Raw genomic sequence first — 20,896 nt, forward strand, 5'->3', positions numbered from 1 at the left:
TTACAGACAGCTCACAGGCAAAGCAGGCAGGAGCCTAAAGCCACAGGCTCCTGGGAACAACAGTGAAACTTCTCCAGTCCCCATCCGTTTTGCCTCTGCTAAAGCCTGGGGAAGTGATGCTGCATGCTGCAGCTGCTGCACACTTGGACTCAGGGGTTAGGATCCATGCAGCAGCAGAACCTTAATCTTTTGGTGAAGGGTGATAGAGGGGCACCCACCCAGGAGGGTGAACTCTCTTTCCTAGTTCCTTCCTTTCCCCTAGATATTGTCCTGTCTCTGTGGCGGCTGCTCCATCCTCTACACCTTCACCCTAAGTGCAAGAAATTCCCAGACTAGGGTTGCTCTTACTCTGCTGGAAAGCCTGCCTGTGATTTCTGTGGCTGTTACTATGTGCAAATTTTTTATTTTGAATGAATAGTAAACATATGAGTTCATTTTGTTATCTCATTCTTGTTGAATATCTTATTTATAATATCCTGTGCACTTCATCACAGAAAGCGCTGGACGTTAAGAATCAGGCTGACTCTCTACAGAGGTATAAGGCTACCAAAGCAATTTAACTGTCCATGTTATCTGAAAGGACTCAAGAACTTGGAGACACCACAGTAAATAATACAGCTTAGCCACAGGAATTAAAAGACAAGAACACTGAACCTCCAGTGCATCTCTTTTCTTATTCTTTCCCCGTCTCTTGTCTTGTACAAGCAAATCACAAGCAGTCTACAAATGCATAATATAAACCCAGAACCAAAAAGGACAGCTGATCATAGGTGGCCATTGCACCAACCAATGGCCTCAGCTGAACCTTGCTGGATACCATAGCTTCATTATCATAAAGATATCACCTGCACCTTTGGGCAAAATGGGCTATTTAAAGAGTAAGGAACAATCGCTGCATGAATATAAAAGTTATTTGGCATTATTCAGGAAACTGCAGTTACATTTTAAATTCAGTAGCGTCCGTGCTCTGATCTGAGACGCTCAAAATGTCACCTTATGCTTCATGCATATTCCAACCCCTTTAACTTGAAGGACCAGCTCCTCAGCTGCTACAAGCTTCTCCTGTGCACAGCCATGCGGGGCAGAGCTCACACTACCCATGGGAAGCAGCATTCATCCCAAGCCGCCTCCAGCAGCCAGCTGGCAGCTAATCCTGGCACTCCTCCATCAGCACCACCATTCATTCCCCCACTGAACGCAAGCTGGGGCACGGGACAAGCCTCCCGAGTCGAGCTAGAGAGATCTTGTCTGGCAAGCGGCTCGCAGGGAAGCAGAGCTGGGGACTACTCTGACTTGTTCTGCCTGGGTCTGGTCTGGCCTTCAGTAATCTTCAGATGCCAGGCAGAAGGATGCTGAAAGCTCCCCATGACTCCCCATTCCCACATTTTGTGAGAGTGCTGTTTTGACTTACCTTGTGGCAATGAAGCATGAACTACAAGGGCTGGATCCTCCAAAGCCTTGTATTTTGCATAGATATGTATGTCAAAGAAACATGAGTGCTGAGAAGATATAAAAGCTACCCAATCAATGAGGAAGCCTTTTATATCACAGTGCAGAGATGCAAATGATCTGCAAGGCAGCCAGGAATCAGACTTCAATAACATAATATAGATATGAATAATATAAAATTGGATACACAGAGCAAAATCTTTTGGCAGAGCCCCTGCAATGATTACCTTATCTCTTCCCAATTCTGTGTTTGTGTTTTTTGCTTTCCAGAAACCTGACATCAATGGACTACATAAGACAGAGGAATAACATTACACAGAACTGATGAGGATTAAAACTGTTTTGTCTGTCAGGCCCCATTTTATTAGAATCATGTTGTTTAAATGCCACATTGAAAAAATAAATCATCAATGGTTATTTGACTTCATTACATCCAGTGTTGACTTTATGTATCAGAAAAATAGGACCACATAGGTACCTGTACTTACACCACGACTCTGTCTTCTGTGAACACACACGTAGAATCACAGAAGGGTTTGAGTTGGAAGTTTAAATATCACCTAGTCCCACAATCCTACCATAAGAAGAGACATCTTTCCACTTGACAAGATTGCTCAAAGTCCCAACCAACCTGACTTTGAATGGATGGGGCATCTCTGGACAACCCATTCCTGCACCTCACCATGCTCATCATAATTTTTTTCTTTTGTCCAATCTAAATCTACCCTTTTAGTTTAAAACCATAAAATGTCTTACTCTTAAACATGGAATTATCTGGCTTTAAAGGCTATGAATCTAAATCCAGCTACTCTCGGCACTTTATGCTCTGTATACACATTTTTTACAATGAATAAAAGTATAATTGCATACTAAGTAAAATAATATTGATGTTACACGTTTCCACATTCTCCAAAGGTCCTAAAAATCTTTCTGAAATCAAAGTGCATACAAGAGGTAAACCATCCAAGCAGAACACAGCTTACCAACAAACTGTGCTAGCAGAGCAGTGCACACAAAGCACCTGTGACACTTGCACCTTTGCTGCTTTGAGAACACAGGGTATCAGTGCTTCATAGCCAGGCAAGCAGACTCTTAGGCAGAGAAGCTCTGCCTCCTAATTAGGCAACCAGCCAGGCAAAAAATTGGAAGGTTCCAGCTCCCAGTGGTTAATGTGGGTGCTGGTCAGTCAGCTAGAGAGCTAAGGAGGTACTGGTGTTCGATGTCCAGGGATACATCCTAATAAATACTGCTCAGCCAGCTTGGGTGACGCTTGATATCACAGACAGCATGTGCTGTGATATGACAAACCTGTACATAGTCAGCAGCTAGGAAAAGTGGAGCAAGGACTTGGTGGGAAGAAGTTCAGTGGGAAAGCACAGCATGCCTGGCACTCGTGGCTTGGAGAAGTCCATGCTCACTCCCTTGTTTGAGTGGGGCTGGCTGTGGACCACTATTCCTACTTCCTGCCATAGAAAACAGAGGCATCCCCCAGGGGATGTCCCTCCACAGCATTTTGCCGAGTCAGCGCTGATAAGACAGGGCAATATACTTTATTTCACTTTCACTTTATGAAAAGTACAGGAGGAGTTAAGGCAGGCAGAATTTAATTCACTGCTTTGAAATCTGTCCAAGAGAGCACCAATACACAAGAGCTTCTCCTTCCTTTGAAAATAATGTTTTATGGAGTCTATACTGATGAATAAGGGATCAGGATAAAACAGGTTCTGCATTTTGTGTCCAATTAATTTTTAGCAGAAGTTCATACTTCTGGCTTAAGATTTTTTTGCAATATAAGATGCAGGTTTGTCTTACTATTAAAAAGATTAGGGAGGAGAAAAGAAAGGGATTGTTTTGAATTTTTGCAAGAACAAAATAAGTAGGTATTCTATTCTGGAGTTAGTGCTTTGAGGTTTTCTGATTTTTTTTTTCCTTCTTTTTTCACCAGAAGCCTATTAGCTGATTTTGCCACTTATCTCCATGGTGCTCCCTCCAGCAGCAGTCTCCCTATGGAATGTATTTTCAGAAAGTAATGAGAAGCCAAATTTCAAACTGAAGCCTGCAGTGGTTAATTAGGTGTTTAAATATGGACTCAGCTGCTATCCCAGTTTGAAAACTGGATTAATGTTTAGCACATCTCTTGGCAGTTTTAGTTGTTTCTCCTCAGGCTGGCTTTAGTAGGTCTGTTTTCTACAGTGGTCTCCCACTTACATCCAGTGATCCCATATTTAGTAAAGAGCATTAAGTGATGTCAGGGTACCCACTGGGGTAAAAGGGGAAACTGTGTTGCACAGCACAGATCACTTCCTTCACCCTCCTGTGCACGGGGGGCTCTTGCTGCTCTCAGATTTTTCACTCTCATTGAGCGCTCCTCTCGCGCTGCACACACAAACATATGACAGACATCATGGACTCACACTGACAGCACCCTGTGCCCCACCACATCTTGCTTCAGCAGAAGGCTCAGAGGACCTGTGACCATCCTGACTGGCACACAGAAGAGTTTAACCCAGCCAGTGCTAGCTCTGAAGCTTTCTTGATGTGAACCTTTCACAATTGTCTTGTACGTCATCCTCCTTTCACCCGTCACCCTGCTCCCAGTGTGTTAATTTGCCTGGAGGGCAGAGTGCACCAAGATCAAACTGCAGAAAACCCAGCTGCTATGTGCTCCATTAAAAGACGAGTGATGCAAAACGTGGCTGACATGCTGGGCTTTTTAATGAAAGGCCACACAAAATTTCAATATATGCCTTAGGATGAATCAGGGAATTAAGCAAAACATAGGCTGGCTGTATTAAAATGACTAAAGCTTCCTAATGATTTACGTATCAATCTTGCAATACATCATCACCATTGCTTAGTCAAGACTATAAAAGTCTATTATTAAACACTCATGAAGCTTTCACAGCCTTAAATTTTCTTTCTTCAGGGAATGCAGCACAAGATTTTTCAGGTTTTGATAGACTTTACAGCTTATTTTGAAGCAGCTAGAGAAATATATTGGAAAATAAGCATGTCTTTACTGGTTATCATAAGCAGTTTCTTTTTCTTCTCTTATGATAAAGCTTGAGTCCTAAACATTCTTTATTAGATTAAAGCAGGCTCCCTGACAGTACTACATATATTTATCCTCTGAACACATTTTCTGAGTCTCATTAATTGTGATTTTTGCTCAATAAAAACCAACCAACCAAAAACAAACAAACTAACAAACAAAAAAAGCCCAAACAATACAGACAAAAAGAAAACACCAAGCTGGAGAAATGAAAATAAGTATATTACCAGTGACAACTAGTATTTTACCAATTGAAAGGATGAAACATATACATTAGTAAAACAAAGCTCAAATCTAAGGTATTAACTTATCTGCTTTTGAGGCGTTGTAGTTATGTTTTGTACAGCAGCTGTCCTGTTACCAACTACTACTACAGGCTATTGCACAGCCACTCATCTAATGCACCACTGGGCATTTTGTGTCTTCCTGAGCAACTTCTCATGTACTTCTTCATGTACATTTCTTGTATATTATATACATATTTACACAAATCTTGATGTGTAGTCTTAAAAAATAAATTGTGACAGCATACATATAATAGTTAAGATGGCTGAAGCATAGACCTTGAGTGAAAAAGGAATGCAGCATTAGGGACTCCTGAAGAGCCCTCCTGCCCCTGTGATGAACTTGTTCAAATGGAAGGCTACCAGACCAATACATGAAATTAGTGGTTCTACACGAGGTAAAAAGCAAATCCTTCAGTCCTAATTTGTGGCATGGGGTTTACTTAAGCAGTCATAGGCCAGTGGCAGAGCAACACATCTTGCCTTTCATTCCTCTTCCTGCAGCGACTTCTTCGGTTCCACATGTTGCTCACATACAGCTCTGGACAAATCCAGGCTTTGTCTGGCATCTTTCAACTGTCGTAAAATAACATTTTTATTCTTAAAATTAGAGTATAAGGGTAAAAGCTCACAGCTGGGAAATGCTCTCTCTCTCTAATGGGTAAAATGTCCGTAATGGTCTCAGTAACTGGTATCTCAGCCGATCAGTGACTCCTGCCTTGTGCTTAACCCACAACGCAGTAGGAGCCACAAGCTGGAAGCTGGGTGGTGTTTTGGTTTTTGATTCTTTTTTAAAGCCATGCTTCCCAGCTTCTAGCACTTCACTGTATATAAACTCATAGCATTCAGTGACTAGATCCTTCTAAAAGCCTTCAGGAAATGCAGAGGGAACAAAAATTAACTTACTGTCTCTTGAGGACTACCTTTAGTAAAGAAACATAGAATGTCTTTATTTTAAAATCATTTATGGAAAGAAAAATAAGCCAGGGCTTGTCATCCTGGGAGGTGCTGTCATCCAGATGGAATCAGAGCATCATTTTTCATTTGGCTGATGACTACTCCTAATGGCAGGAGGTGAGATGCCGAGAGCTATTCTGCTCTACTGAGAGCTGCTGTGTGCAGTTCAGTCGCCAGGTGCTTAGCATAGCTCTCAAATGCATATAAAATGGACTCAAAGACTGGTCTTCTCAAAGTCTCACCAGAATCAGTACCTTTAAAGAAGTAAATTTTTTCAGTTTGTGTACAGTTTGTGTTAATTTCAAATGTTTTGGATTAATTTAAATATCAATATCAAATTCAAGTTATAATTACTGAAATTCCATTCTGCCGCGAAATATATATCTTTATTTAGAATTTTATAAATTGACACCTTTCTATGGTCAGGGCATTTGATGCAGTGTTAAGTACATGCTAACAGCTGAAATGGTATCTGAGCATAATAGTATCCCTTCATTCAACTAAAAATCTCCATTAAACAAAGGAATGAGTAAATATATAAAAGGAAGCAAGGGTTTCCATTGCTTTACCCAAGAAAAAGATCACAGCTTCAAGATCTACATTCCTTGTTCTCATGACCCTTTTGAGGGATGGGGAAACAACATGGACACATATCTTTTCATATTATCTCTTGGATAATCTGGTTCTCAATTTATTGAAGATAGTCTTACAAGATGTGTGACAATCTATAGGATTATAAATGGGGGCAGGTGCTCTCCACCCACTGGTGGAAAGCTTCCTACCTCTCATGCAATAGAGCTTTTAAGTTCAAGGAAGTAATGAGGGGTTTTATGGTTCCTCTGCTTCAACCAGAATGCACATAGGACCACAAAAGTCCCAGCAACTTGAATAATCCAAAATATTCTTGAAAAGCATTTTTAAACTGGTGTAGACTTTTGCAGATTAGCTGCAAGTTCTGAGCTTTTCATTCTGGGACTCAAAAGGAACTGTAGGGTCTGAGTAAGCATAATGAGGTGCTGCCATTTCAAATCCAGCACAGTGCACCATCTGTGGTTGGCAGATTTAGTAGACTATGTTGGTGTATATGCAAAGATAATTTAAGGTTTAATTGTGGTGGGCTCAACCCATTGCACAGCCTTGGATTTAAGGAGGGGCTGAATGTGTTCTCCAAGAGCAAATATTCACCACACTGAAGGACTGGTCTGTCTTACTAGAGGAAATATGCCTGCAAAATCCTTTTTCCTTTGAGATATCTATAACTACTGGGCAGAAAATGCTATGCCATCAATGTTTGTTTACAGAAATAACAAAATATTACTAAACCTGGCACAACATACTTTTGAAAATCAGTTTCTTCTTGTTGAAACAATTTAACATCAGTTCTTTAGAAGTTTTCTTATGTAGTCAGAATTCAACCATCACAACTTTAATTTGAGTGATAAAAGCGACTAACTCCCAGCATATGAGTTAAGACCAGGAACAAACTCATAAAAAAGACAGCTATTTGTTAAAAGCCATCACAAGAAGCTTTCTCCTCAGTTGGAAGACCTTCCTAGGTTAAAGAAGAAATACAGCTGAATGCCAACAAGTACCAGAGGAATTAAAATGCAGAAGTTTTCTGCATCCATTAAATGACTCGCAGTCCAGACACAGCAAGAAAGGCTTTTGTTCCTGTGAGACTGTACATCAACAGCATCACTCATCCACTGCCAGAAATCAGGTGGGATTTAAATAAGATTTAAATATGAAAGGGGCCTGGGAAGAGGGAGCCAACTTCAGCAAAATACAAACACCTACAAGAAAGGAGTAAGATACAAAACAGTCCACAGCCAGCATTACAAAGTGGTTATTTCTAAGTACTGTAAAGGACACTCAGTAACCACTTTCTGTACCATTTGGTTTTAGAGCTGAGTTTTGGGGTTCACTTTATCAATTTCCCAACACTGTGTCACCCTGTAATACTGCAAACAAGGATCTGTAATGGGAAACCAAGCATTTGATAAGAAGGGGCATGGTATGGCCTGGGACCAGAATGCTTAAGATCTCTTACACTTGCAGACATGCCAGAACCTAGTGAAACCTGGCAGGTTTAGCTTTCCAGGAAATGACAAGAAGTTTCATGTCCTGAAAAACCAGCACAGTCACAGTGCTGCCCCACCCCAGCCATCACTGGAAAAAGAATGTGCTGCTTTGACAGATTGATTGATGGAATGATTTTTTGTGGCAATTCAGGTACTGAACCTGCCCACCACTCCTTTAACATCACTGTTAAAAGCTCTTGAGCTTCCCCTAAAGCTGAGAGCCACAGTGCTCTTCAGTCTCTTTCCCACTTGCGAAGATGAGACTTTGCTGCGTACAGCCCCTCTCCACCCCCCATGGCACAGATGCTGGGCTACCACAGCACCCAACACATAATGAGAACAGAAGAAATAGAATAACAAAGCTACAACTGTATCAGACAGTTCTGATAACATTCTGGAAGTATTAAAACTCCTGAGGGCTAAAATATTTTATGTTTACATAGATTCATTTTACTTAGAAAGCAGTTTTCACAACACATTTTTTATCAAGAACTTGATTTAATTAAAAGACCAATTTTTCTTAACAGGTGTAAGTTTCAACTGCTTGGTCTGCTTTTGAACAGATGAAGTTCTCCTTCTCTGAACAGGGAGGTTCTGGGTGAGGAATAGAGAAAAGGTTAAGAGTGAAGAAATCACAGAGGGAGAAATCTGCCTTCAGCTCCCTGCACAATACCTCATAATCCTTAGTGCATGCGGCAAGACATGGAATGTATAGCTATGAAGAACCAGGTGGAAGAGCAGGGCTGAACCTGGAGAGGGTTTCTGGAAAGTGAGCTGATAATTTTGACCATTTCTCTTAGCACATTATTCCAGGGATTTACAGGCATGTGTGTCAGCCTTCCCCAGCTATGCTAGGCAGCCCAAAGGACAACTTCACCAACAAGATACTGGGAGGATGGTGGTAGCTAAAGCAATTGAGAGAAATACTTAAAATATGTGAGTAATCACCCAGGACCTGAACTCCAAAGCTTTTAAGGTTCATTCAGCCCTAAAGAATCTTTTTGCTAACAGAAAGATGTTAAACTAACCTTCCCCTCTCAAGGGCAACAAGCTCTCTCTCTGCTCCCAGTTCTCCAAGTCCCTTTTGCTGTCTCTATCACACGAATGCAATACATTAACTTTCAAATCACCATAGAACCGTCTTGCCTCTCTGGAAAACAGCACACCTCTGAGAACCACTGTCCTGAATGCCACACAGAGCTGGCTTCTCCCACCCAACCCATGGTGCAGGGAGAGGCTGAGCAGCAGGAGCACCCGTATCTCACACATTTCCCAGCGTGCTGTGATTTTGAACGAGTTCAGAAACACAGTTTCCTATTAAACCAATTATTAACAATCCTTTGGTAAGAATATTAATTCTTCTAGAAAAAAAGGAATTTAACATTGTGACAAAAAAGTAGCTACACTTAATATCCCCAAATACATGTAAGTCTGACATAACCTTTGTGGTATAAGTATTTCACTCTGTTATGGTTCTCCAGAAGTCAATCAGCCTTAAAAGCATTTCGATTAGACAGAATGAAAATACATTGATAAATGTAAAATGAAAGCTTTCTGAAGTTGGCATCCTAACTTAAATATTTCTTTGTTATTTGTTGCAGGAACAGACAAAAATGGATAAAACACTTGATACATTTGTGCTAGAACTCTGTCTTTTGAATTGATGAATTGGTCTGCTGATACAGTAGCCCATTTAGTTTTTTAAATTAACTTATAGAATTTGAGATCTGTGCCTTCCCCAGTACACTCATTTTCCAGGCCAGTCAATTTTTGCAATTAATGCTAATCGCTGCAAACACAAGGGATCATTTTGCAAAGCAGCAAATCCTTTTGCATTTATACAGAAAGTATTTGGCAAAGAAGAACTTATGTGTGCGCAGTAAGCATTTAAATACTTATCATCTAACTCTATACAGGAAAACTTGATAACCTGCTGCAGGAAGGACATGTCTAAATGAATACAGCACTGTACTGCAGCTGGCATTTGGTCCTCTCAAGGCAACATGATTTATCTTGCAAATACAAGCAGAATATGCAATAGAAGACATCATGGAGAAGCTGCTTAAACAGCAGAACTCAAACAAAACCATATATTCCATGAGTTAAATAAAACCTATGATAATATGTATCTATCTAATGATCTAGAACAATCTTTTATGATTACAATTTATGTATTTTTCACAGTCCAGTGACACAGCTCTTTATGTTATTACGAAAGATTTCTGTACTGACTAAATTGGATTTACAAAAAAGGGGTAATAATGAAAATCTCTCCTACTTACTTTTACAAATTTTCCTTTATTCTTAAGAAAAAATAGAAAAATACCCAACAGCACTATGCTACACCAGCTTCATGTTTGTTTTTGCTTGAATTTAAGATGTTATATTTCTAGTTCTTCCAGTCAGAGAGAATTAAGAAACTTTAGGAAACAGATCAATCATGAAAAGGCACTGAAGGAACTAATTGCATATTTAAAAAATAGAAGCCTTTCCCTGGAAAAAAAAATGTTGACTCATCAAACCATTTTTAGTAAAAAAAGACAAAAAAACAAAACAAAAAAAACCACTTATTTTACATAAATATACAAATATCCAGCTTAAAAAAATAAGAGAGAAAAAAGAAAAAGTAATTTGAAACTGATGGAGATACTAGAAAAGGATAGTTTAGAAGTTAAAGGTTGGGAATTTCAGTTTTATTGTCATACTTCAAAATCAGATTACCAAAGTATTCACATGGATAATTACAAATAAATTTTTTTTTTTTTTTTAGAACACTGAAATAAAATGTTTTGGTTTCAAAAATGGATAGGCAATTCCAAAAGTAACTCAACATCTTAACTTTTAGCTGCTGTTTATGGAAAATATTTTCTAAAATTTCAGTAATGCTGGAGGAAAAACATCCTCAACTTTCTGCCCAAACTTAATACAACTTTTTTAACCAACAAACATTACATATATGGAAGAAGAGAAGATGAAGGATACACCTCTTCCAAGAACAGGAGGTTTCCAGACACTTTGCTAGACAGATTTTCCCATCAGTACCCAACACTTCCTGTTACAGTTCCTTACGAACTGCCTACAGAGGAGATGAACTGAAGCTGCCATGTCTCCAGAATCTTCCCAGGTCTAGGGCAGAGCTGTTTACCCTATTTTACACCAGCTAGGACACACATGTGGCAGCAGGGAATTTTGCAATTCTTTTCATTTAACTTCTGTTGTCTCTGACATGATTCATGCACTAGGGCTACAGGAAAAAATACAGAAATTATATCTAATATGTTATATTCAGCTTGGAGAGTTTAAAAAAAAATCAGCTCCTTCTGCAGTTGGAGAGCAGAGGAAAGGGAGCAGAAAAGTGTGACTAACTGTTCTTGAATATACAAGAGATGTGAACCAGAAAAGGAGCTGTGTTACTGTGGCTGGGGAGTTCATAGATCTGTGATTCACAGCATTACAGGGCCCATTTGGTATGCAAAAAGAGAGGATGATGAAAGCAATAGTTAGTCATGGAGAAAAAGCTAGACAGAACACACAAAGATGCTAACCCCTGGGAAAGGAGCATGTTCAAGTGTGATCCACAGCCTGGGAAAGAGAATACGGTCTTTTTTTCTTTATTTTCTTAAAAATACCTTCGTACTTTGGTAGGTAGAGCACTCAAAGGAGTGTCCTACACCTCAGCCTTGAAAGAACACCACAAACTCCAGTGCACTGCTCAAGCCTATCTCAACCCAAGTGGATGGTACATTATTGTTCAAGCTTTTCCTAAAGCCAGACAGCTGTATTCTCTCGTAACCATACTTTTTTTCTCCTCTCAATTTAGAAAGTATTACTTAAGGCAGGCAAAAGAGGAAAGAAGGCCATGCCAGCTGTGCTGCTGGAGCACACAGTGTACTACCTTCTGCATGCAATTGCTGAAATCACCACTGTGGAAATGCTTGCAGATAGGTTGTGTTTCTCTTAAACTTTCACCTCCCTGAAAATAGTTGTGTTCAAAGTAGGGATGAAGGAGAATGATTTGCCTTAGGGATCCCCTTGTTGACTCATGTGACTGCTGCTGAAAATGGTCTGGATCTAAAAGACCACAAAGGCGTTTGATGTTCTTCATATATATCCTTCAGCAAAAGAACTGGGAGAACAGTCAGTGCTCTTGTGCGTGTGTGTGTTTGCATTTGCAATAACACACATGAAACAAGCTGTGCCCTGCCTGTTTGGAACAAGCTCTATCCTGCCTTGATGTACCCATACCATGTCTCTTCCACTGGTGAGTGTGTGTGTGTGTGTGTGTGTGTGAAGAGGAGAGGCAGGAAGAAGGAGAAATGGCATTCATAGGGAAGAGATAGGAGAGGAGCTAGGGGGAAAAGAGAAGATGAAGATAAATGGAAAGGAGGAGATAAACTGGTGGGTAGAAATAAGACAGCCTCAAAGAAAAAAAAAGGGAGAAATAGGGATGGAAAAGGCAATTCAAACAAAAAAAAAAGCTCAAAAGACACAGATGAAGAAGAAGGTAAGCATGAAAAAAAAGACACAACAAAGGAAGGAAAACAATGTAAAACGCAAAAAGACAAAATTAAATTAACCATCCCACTGAAAAGAGCTAACCAGAGCAACATGGGATAAATCAGGTTGGTAAGATGTCAGGGAAAAAAACAAGGAGGAAACATGGAAGACAGTAACACAAGCTTTGTTTAACACTGTTCATGGGGCAGGACAGGCCTTCCAACAATTATTTGCTATGCAGTTGCCCATGGTCACTGATATGGATGATGCCTGGTTTCAGATCAGATCTCGCAGCAGCAAGTACAAGCAATGTGATCTGCCAACCCAGAGTCTCCTAGGTGGGAGAAGGATTCCACAGAAAAGTCTGGTAAAGCAGAGAACTGAACCTCAGTTCAGTGAGTTTACTGTCTCCTTTAAGTCAAGATAAGACTGCTGCCTTTCCTTCTCTGCCATGCTTGATGGATGAATCCCTGCTCCAGTACTGTCACTCACCTCTAATCAGGACACTAGCTCAACTAGCATCTAGGAATAATGGGGCAAGAGTATGGTAAACAATTCAGCCTGCTGCCAACAGTAATTTCCCCAGCACAAAGTACAGCCTCACTTTCTCCAATAATGGCTCCAGATGGTTTTGCAGCTTTCCTGCTAGGTTAGGACTACCGGCCAACCTGGGAACATCCACCTGAGTCATAAAATGAATTATGGCCAACTGGTGCTACTCAAAATAAAGGAAAAAATTAACAAAAAAAAAATAATAGAAAATTTTTGGAATGATTTCCCATTCACACAGCCAGCAAAAATGAGACATGCCATCACTAGGAAACTTGTTTACCACTGTCTTTACCACATCCATTAAAGCTCTTGAATGTTGCTCTGAATCACAAGGAGTCTCCAGGGCCCCATGGAGTAGGCAATGCCTGGGTATGATACTCTGCAGCAGTCCTCCTGCTAAACCCCATGCTCACATCGTAGGGACACACTCAAACACACAAGTGATCACACTGTTTTTTGCAGCACTATTTATGGTGATGTCAAATTATTCACCTGGCGGGGAGAGGGGGGTGCTTATTGGCAGTTAGTCTAAAAAAAAATACCCAGGAGCATCTTTTTACACCTGAAGCAAGGAAAAGCTTGGACCTGACTTTACAGCCCACTCTGGGTTTCACCACTGTGCATATGTGCAGGCACCACTGCTGCCCCTGAGTGATTCAGAGCATCTGTGTGGGAATGAGCAGGCAAAATCAGTCAGAGTTTGTCATCCTTTATGGCCCTTCTTACATCAATAATGTTGAAATGTAAAGGACACAAAAGCTGCAGGTAATCTCACTGGTATATTATTATTTTTTACATCAGACTAGTCATGTTCTTGCTCAACCATAACTTTCCAAACTGAAACATTTCTGGTTCCTTTAAAACATGAGTTAATAATGACAAATCAAAGAGCGGGATGATACTAAATTAAAGAGGCACAGTATAGGGCCCTGCTATAATCAAGGAAACTACTGTTATCTAGAGACATAGAACAGTCACATTTAATTCTGCATTCCTCACTTTAGCCCAAATAAATACTAATCCCCTTATCCCCCTTGCATGGTGCCATCTAGCACATGCCCATCAGAAACAATGGTTGCATACATCCAGTGAAGAGTAAGGGTAATTTCCTGTGGTTGTTTTACAAGCAAGAGATGAAATTGTGACTACCCTGCAGAGGTTTAAACAATGGCTTGTAATAAAACTGATGCCATAATATGTAATCACAAGTTTGACATGCCTAATGCAGCATTCATATGTAAAATGTCTGCAGTGGAAACAGCCCAGCCCTCTAATTTCGGTCTTTGTTCAGAAATTATACCTTGGGCCAGGTACTTTTGATCATCTGCTGAAGTCCCTGTCAAAGGATGGAGACAGATTTTCATGGAAATGACACAGAAGTCCGACTGGCTCCATGCAGGCAGGCAGAAGCCCTCCGGAGCCCAGGAGAAGGCAGGCTGTGCTTGAGCCTGTTAGTAAGCACCGAATTGCCACGCATGACTGCATTGGGAAATTTTGAAATTTATCTCAGCTATTCTGCCCGCTCCTCCGCTAACTAAACCACTCCACGCAGTTCCTGTATGACACCAGGGACATTTACCCCATCATCTGATGTCTTCGTAATGTTACAAATACCCCAGAGACATTCACCAGCAGTTTTCCTAAATGAAAGCAGGAAGTCAGAAGTGATCCATGCATTTAAGCCCATTTCACTGGATTAAAAACCCAGGGTGGCCACAGTCTGGATCTCGATAAGCTCTTGGGGAAGGAAGCACAGGGTGTGACAGACACAGGCCGGAGCCTGGCGCTGGCAGTGGATGGCCTGGCTGCTGTGTGCCAGGACAAGGACCGCCGGGGTCGGGCAGGGACAGGCAGGATGACAGAGCCTGGGGCCGGGGTAGGTGGGGGCAGCTGGAGCGGGGCTGTGAGGGAAGCCAGGGGCAGGGACCCCGATGTCGGGAGCGGGGCAGGACGAGGCGGCCGGAGGCAGAGGGAGCTGCGGGCAGAGCTGCCGGGCAGGAAGGAGCAGCAGAGGCCCGGCACAGCAGCTGTGAGTGAGGCAGCTGGGCAGGAAGGGCCCGGGGCCCAGCCAGCCTCGCTGTGCTGCCAGCAGCCACGGGCGGCTGGCTGAGCTCGTCTGAGGGCCGCAGCGGGGCCTCTGCATTCACCCTCATGGGGATCATGTCTATTAGCTCCCGTCCGAGCCACTTCCGAACACCCCGGCTATGGAGCCTCTCCCGGCGAGTGGCGAGTCCAGGCCCTGCATGCACCACAAGCATCACCGCAGTATAAATCAGAAGGCAACGTCAGGTTTTCAAAGTCCAGAATAAAAGACACCGTTAAGAGTGTATAAATTATCTGTACCTTTGGCTCAAGGCTGCAAGCTTTGATCAAATATTAAATATATAAAGCAAGTGCTTGAGAAGCACCATAAGTTATATTAAAAAAAAAAAAAAGGCAACAAAACCCTAGCTCATTCAGTAGTCAGTAACAATTCTCTTGTAGTTTAATCTGCACACGATTACTACAGATCAGTGAGTACCAAAAAGAGACCGGTACCTGCTTTGTAAGTCGTTCAGGTGCAATTTGCCTACATAATGGGTGGCTGATGAGACAGTGATGATCCTAGCGTTGTGGCTGTGCGTTCCTGATTGCTTCAGCGTGTCCAAGAGGAGGTTAGTCAACAGGAAGTGTCCCAAGTAGTTCAAGCCGAAGTGCTCCTCAAATCCATCCTCCGTCTTCCTTTCAGGGACCAGCATCACCCCAGCTAGAGGAAAAAGTAGAGGTAAAACCATTGATTTATTTCAGAGGAACAGCAAGGTAGAAAGAGTACGGATCTCCTGCTGCAGAGGGTAAACACAGCATTTAGAGCAGTGAGTGACTGGCGATGGCATGTAAAGTCGACACTGATTGATTCCTGACAAGGAAATATCTAAACCCCCACTCTGGTTTCTTTATCCAGATAACATGCTGATTGACTGTCTCTCCCTCCCTGCAGGACTGTGAGCTCATCTGTGAAAACTGTTTTCAAGAAGTGGGAGCTGGGCCATCCCAACAACATTCTCTCCATCAAAGCTCTGAGCAGTGGAGACAAGACCAGGCTAAGCAGCAGACCTGCTCCCCCAGACAGCTTTCTCCTGGGTCCTGTCTGGAGCTTAAAGCTTTGGTGAGTCCTCATCTGAAATCTGCAACTTTTGTCTCACTGGTGTGGGTGAGAACAGATGTAGTAAATTTACCCAATATATCTTAATTACCATGCTTACAAGCAGCTGCATATTGAAATTAGGTTTTCAATGCTTATTTTGGCAATATTTTTGCATAAATTTCCACAAACCACAATTTTCAAACTCAGTGTCTAAAATAAGTATCCACAACCTCAACATGCAATGTTGATTTCAGCATCTTACAGAGAATTCTGAGCTCATGCATAAATTATATCATGTATTGAGGCTGAGGGATAGTTACCCTGCTCAATTATAGCATAGACTTGAATGCTATAAATTATTCTTATTTTATTAAAATTTATTTACTGTACAAGTGGACATGACCTATGTCATTTAAATGTAGATGGACGTAACTCATGGAGAATCCTGTTACAGGATGCTTCTCTCTAACACCCACAAATACGATACGGCAGAAAAGCCACCTCTGCACTCAAGACATGAAAGCGTGTCAGCTTAATCCTCATGCTACTTCACGTGCCCACTAAAAAGCCTTTAACATCCCATTTCCTGATGTCAGCCTGACCTGATGGTTGCACGTTAAATGACCATTTTAAATTGCACATGCTGTGCATCTACATCACTGCCTTGGGGGTTCCTGCCACCTGACAGTCCTGCTTTGTTGCTGCCTCTTGGGCCAAAGAACAGGTACTTTTGGGATCTCTTTTAGTATGGCAAACACCCATAGGGATTCACCTGTGGCTTCATACTGCTTAATGGAGCAACTGGAGAAGCAGTGGGAGGGGAAGAAACTCAAAAAGACCACAGAGAAGACAAAAGGTTTGGGTGGAACATAGCATGCCTGCAAATGGAGAACTTCAGACTGAACATGAACGATGCTGACTGGTGGTACAGTGAAAAGAAACACAACACAAATTACATGAGGAGGCTCCACAAAAGCTCTGATTAGCTTCTCCCTATGTCATTTACTGCTATAAACTGTGTATAATATCATCTGTAACAGTGGCTGGGACTGAGAACTGGCATGAAGGTTATGGACAGATGCAAATGTGAGACAAGCCCAGCTGTGACTTAGTCTTCTTTTCTGGGAAGAAGAAAAGGATGGGAATGGCTTAGGGATGGAACAAACCCCAAGCTCCCAGACCAAGTCTCAGCCTGCTACAGTGCAAGTTTTAGCACAGACAGAACTCAGCATGAGCTGTTGGAGGGCAGATGGAAATATTGCTGCATCTCTGAGCACCAGGGCTAGTACAAGGAAATTATTTGCATATCTCTGAAGCCATCCTGCCCTCCAAAGCTCTGACACTTGGAAAAGGTGAAAGGAAGCAGTTTGCCAGAGTTCTGTTTGCAGCAACACTAGTAAAATACAAGCCCAACAAAGGCAGCCAAAATAAAAGAGCTCAGGCACAGCAAGGCTGATCTGCACGCCAAATGCTGCTTCTGCATCTGCTGGGATTGCTGCAGGACTCAATACAGGACCCCTCCATGCATGGACACACTTCTGTTGGTTGAGTCAGATGGAGGGATGGAGAAATTTGTCCTGAGAGAAGTGTGTTAGACAGCTGCTGCAGCCGTTCAGCTTTGCATCATGACCAGCAGGCAAACACAGGGAGGCTGCCATCGCTCACATCAGCCCCGAGGATGTCACAGCAACCTCACCCTCGACCTCCAGAGAGGCACAGGATTTCAAGAGCACATAGAGGCTTTGCCCTCCACCCCAATTAGTCTCCACCATCTGTGCTGTACATCCTGGAAGCAAAAAAACAGATCTGAGCTCAGGTCAGGAGATAGAAAGAATTTTCATTTACACAATGCACAACTGTAAAGATACACACTCCCCAATATTCTTTTGCTCATTCTTCAGGAGCATCCCCTGAACAGAAATTCTGGTCAAGTCCTTGAGCAGGTACAATCACCTTTGCCTGCATCTGATGCTACTACAATTCCCTTTTTGTCTTGAGAAGTTGCTCAAATAATGTTAAGCCAAAACACCTTTGAAAGACTTTTTTATTTTTATTTTTCTTAAAGGCTCTGATCTTTCAGATAGTTCATATCAAGGCTGCCAAAATAATCTTGTCCTGTAGTTTGAGGGCAGTTTCTCTTATTTGAGGAAAAGCCATTTTTAATTCACTAAAAGTGAGCATACAGAGGAATACCCAACAGGCAACTGAACCTGTCTCCTTCCTTAACAAAAGGGAAAACCTTGTAAGTGTAGCAGCAAGCTCTCTTTTTTTAAATTATTAACTACTTAACATTCAGTAGACACTAAAAGTGGCATGCTATTTATTTTCTCTTATCCAGAAACATCATCAGCTTTACTTAAAGGTCCCAAATGTTAACTCAAAAATGAAAGCTGGTTATACTTTTAATTCCTTGAATTAATCCAATACTTCTTGAAATGTTAACAAATCCCTTGTCTTTTCATTGTAAACTAATAATGATTGTGTTTATTCTTCTGGTATGCAATCCAAACAACTCAGTATCTTTCTTATTTTAATTATCAATAGTCAACCTTATAATTTTTTCAGAGTGTATGTGAAATTTGAAGTGGCAGCACACAAACCATTAATGCCAAACACCTCAGTTCTGATATAACCTTCTTATATGTTTTTCCCTGTGATTTAGCTGGATTGTTTCCAGAAGATTCAGTTTTAAAATATCACTGATAACATCATGGCATAAGAAAATGAATAACTAAACTGAACATGAGCTTCTACTTTGTAATTGATTAGCTGTTGCTGAAATGTTCTGGCAAAAGATAGTATGGGAACAAAAAACTGACTAAACAAAACATGGATGTGTGATTGTTCAGAGGTAGAAATAAATTAGAATAAGGAAAATATTTTTTCTGCAAAACTATGCTGAACAACTGTTCTTATAGATACAGTAATACATTCCAGTGTGCTGCAGTTCTGCATTTATTGTAATATGTTCAAATTATGAACATTTTTAATTAGCTTTAATGTATAACAAAAATTATATTCTTTTTTAATTCTATGACTAGCCAATGATCGTATTTCTCACTCAAAGAATGAATGCATTCCAAGAGGGCTGTCTTTGTAAGCAGGAATTTATGATAATTTTCTATAAAAGTTTTAATGAAATTCTTGGTTTCTGATCCATTTTATGTAATTTAAAGAACAAAATGGATCTGACACTGCATGCAGCATAACAAAAATTTTTATGATAGTTGTAAATATTATAGGCTAGACATACCCCATTTTTTATGGAATTATGCAGGAGAATTTGCACTATTCCTGCTCATACAGCAGATGATGACAAATATTGCTCTAACGCCCATACCTCCCCCTGCAAAGACATCCTTCATCTCCATTATAAAATGTGTTTTAAGAGCTGTAAAAATACAAATATTTCACTCATCTGGATTTATTTACAGAGAGCTACTTGGTGGTTTTTAAAGTCAGTTCACTCAAACTCACTGCAAAATAAAAATTTAAAATCTCTTTTTCATATACAGAACAAACTGCCTTCCCAGCCAGACTCACAGAAGACTGTTTGGAGGCAGATCCCTCTCACACAAGTTCTTTTATCTCCAGACAGCCAAAGGCTGGGGAGATAAATCAATAGGTCAGCCACAAACACTTACACATAACACCTTCACTGCAGGAGGTGAACCTTTATAATCACATTCACCCAATTCTTGTTATTTACAAAGAAGAGATACATATTGTACCAAAAATGTTCCCAAGGGGAAAAATTAGGAGACAGTTACTTCCTGTAAAGCACAAAACCCTTCCTCTGTACTGGCTTTGCACTGTTTTAGCTGATGCCTTTAGCATAATTTCCAATCCCAAAAGTGCAGGCACATGGGGCAACCCACTCCACAGAATGTCAAAACTGTTCTGTTCTGCACACCCCTGCAACAAAACACCTCTGGGTGTAACTACATGTGAAATAGCATAGCTCACTTCTCACCTGAACAGAAGAGCCATACAGCAGCATGCCCTGGCAAGGCTGCCTATACCAGATTGCTTGTTCCACCTTGTTCAATTGGGCTATGCAATCCCAGAGTACACCTGTCCTGTAGGTCTCTTCTGGCTAGTAAGTAATGAGAACTTGTCATGCCTTATTGTAAGAATTGTCCCCATTGCTTACTGGAGGCACAAGTGTGCCACATGTCTGCTTCTTATAGGTACAGCTTCTTACTGCCAGGTCTGGGCTGAAGAGCAGAGGATTTACAGCACTGCTGGAAAAGCTGTGACAGCTGCTTACTAAGCCACATCCCTAACCCAGAGCCCAGTGCTGCAGGTATGCCACATGCCTATTGGTATCCCAGGAAAGTCTTCTGAGTCTCAACAGGACCACACAGAGAAGCCAGATTAACAGTGTATGAGAAATGAAAAAAAAAAAAATCCTAACAGTTCAGAAGAAAAACACAAAAACACGAATGAAACTTGGTGCAGCTTTCCAGTACTATTGTCTTACTCCCTGTCTTCTCAGAGGGTGCTTAGACTCTTGCATTTCCTAAGATCATTTGGAGCTTTTTATATGTGTGTATGCAATTTTCCAAAGCCAAATGGGAGGAAAATGAAGCAAAGCAAGAACTTTTACCCCATGGCATGACAATGACACCTGGATGATACATAGATACCACTCCTATGCATGTGACCCTTGGGGAGATGCAAAGACACCTGTTTGTCCGGCATCAGTGCTGGAACAATGTCTATGCATGGACCTTTCCTGGAAGGTACTTGCCACTGTAAAACAGGTTTGATAAAGGACAGGGACTGAGCCTGGTTGGGGAGAAGAAGCATCTCCAGAGGATTAGGTCCCTCCTGCCTCATCCTAGGACAACTTCTCCATAGGGGTCTGCCTGAGCCTCTGCTCCAGCACTGAACAAGT

The 20,896-nt window shown here is 41.3% G+C and overlaps 1 protein-coding gene across 2 annotated transcripts in view; it reads right to left on the bottom strand.

Moving 5' to 3' along the window:
• The window catches only part of DHRSX (dehydrogenase/reductase X-linked), a 161,889-nt gene that overhangs the window by 31,588 nt on the left and 109,405 nt on the right, over positions 1–20,896 (bottom strand). The window contains exons 5-6 of one of the 2 annotated variants that reach the window (XM_088051145.1): positions 17,693–17,782; positions 15,411–15,618 (exon numbers count right to left, since the gene is read on the bottom strand). In XM_088051145.1, the coding sequence (XP_087907271.1) occupies positions 15,411–15,618; positions 17,693–17,782 (298 nt within the window). The remainder of the gene's footprint in view (positions 1–15,410; positions 15,619–17,692; positions 17,783–20,896) is intronic. The other variant, XM_005516493.3, reaches the window with a different exon arrangement.

This window comes from Pseudopodoces humilis, chromosome 2 (assembly GCF_049639895.1).
Source record: "Pseudopodoces humilis isolate 2021_Gansu_Grassland_sample_001 chromosome 2, ASM4963989v1, whole genome shotgun sequence".
Lineage (NCBI taxonomy): Eukaryota > Metazoa > Chordata > Aves > Passeriformes > Paridae > Pseudopodoces > Pseudopodoces humilis.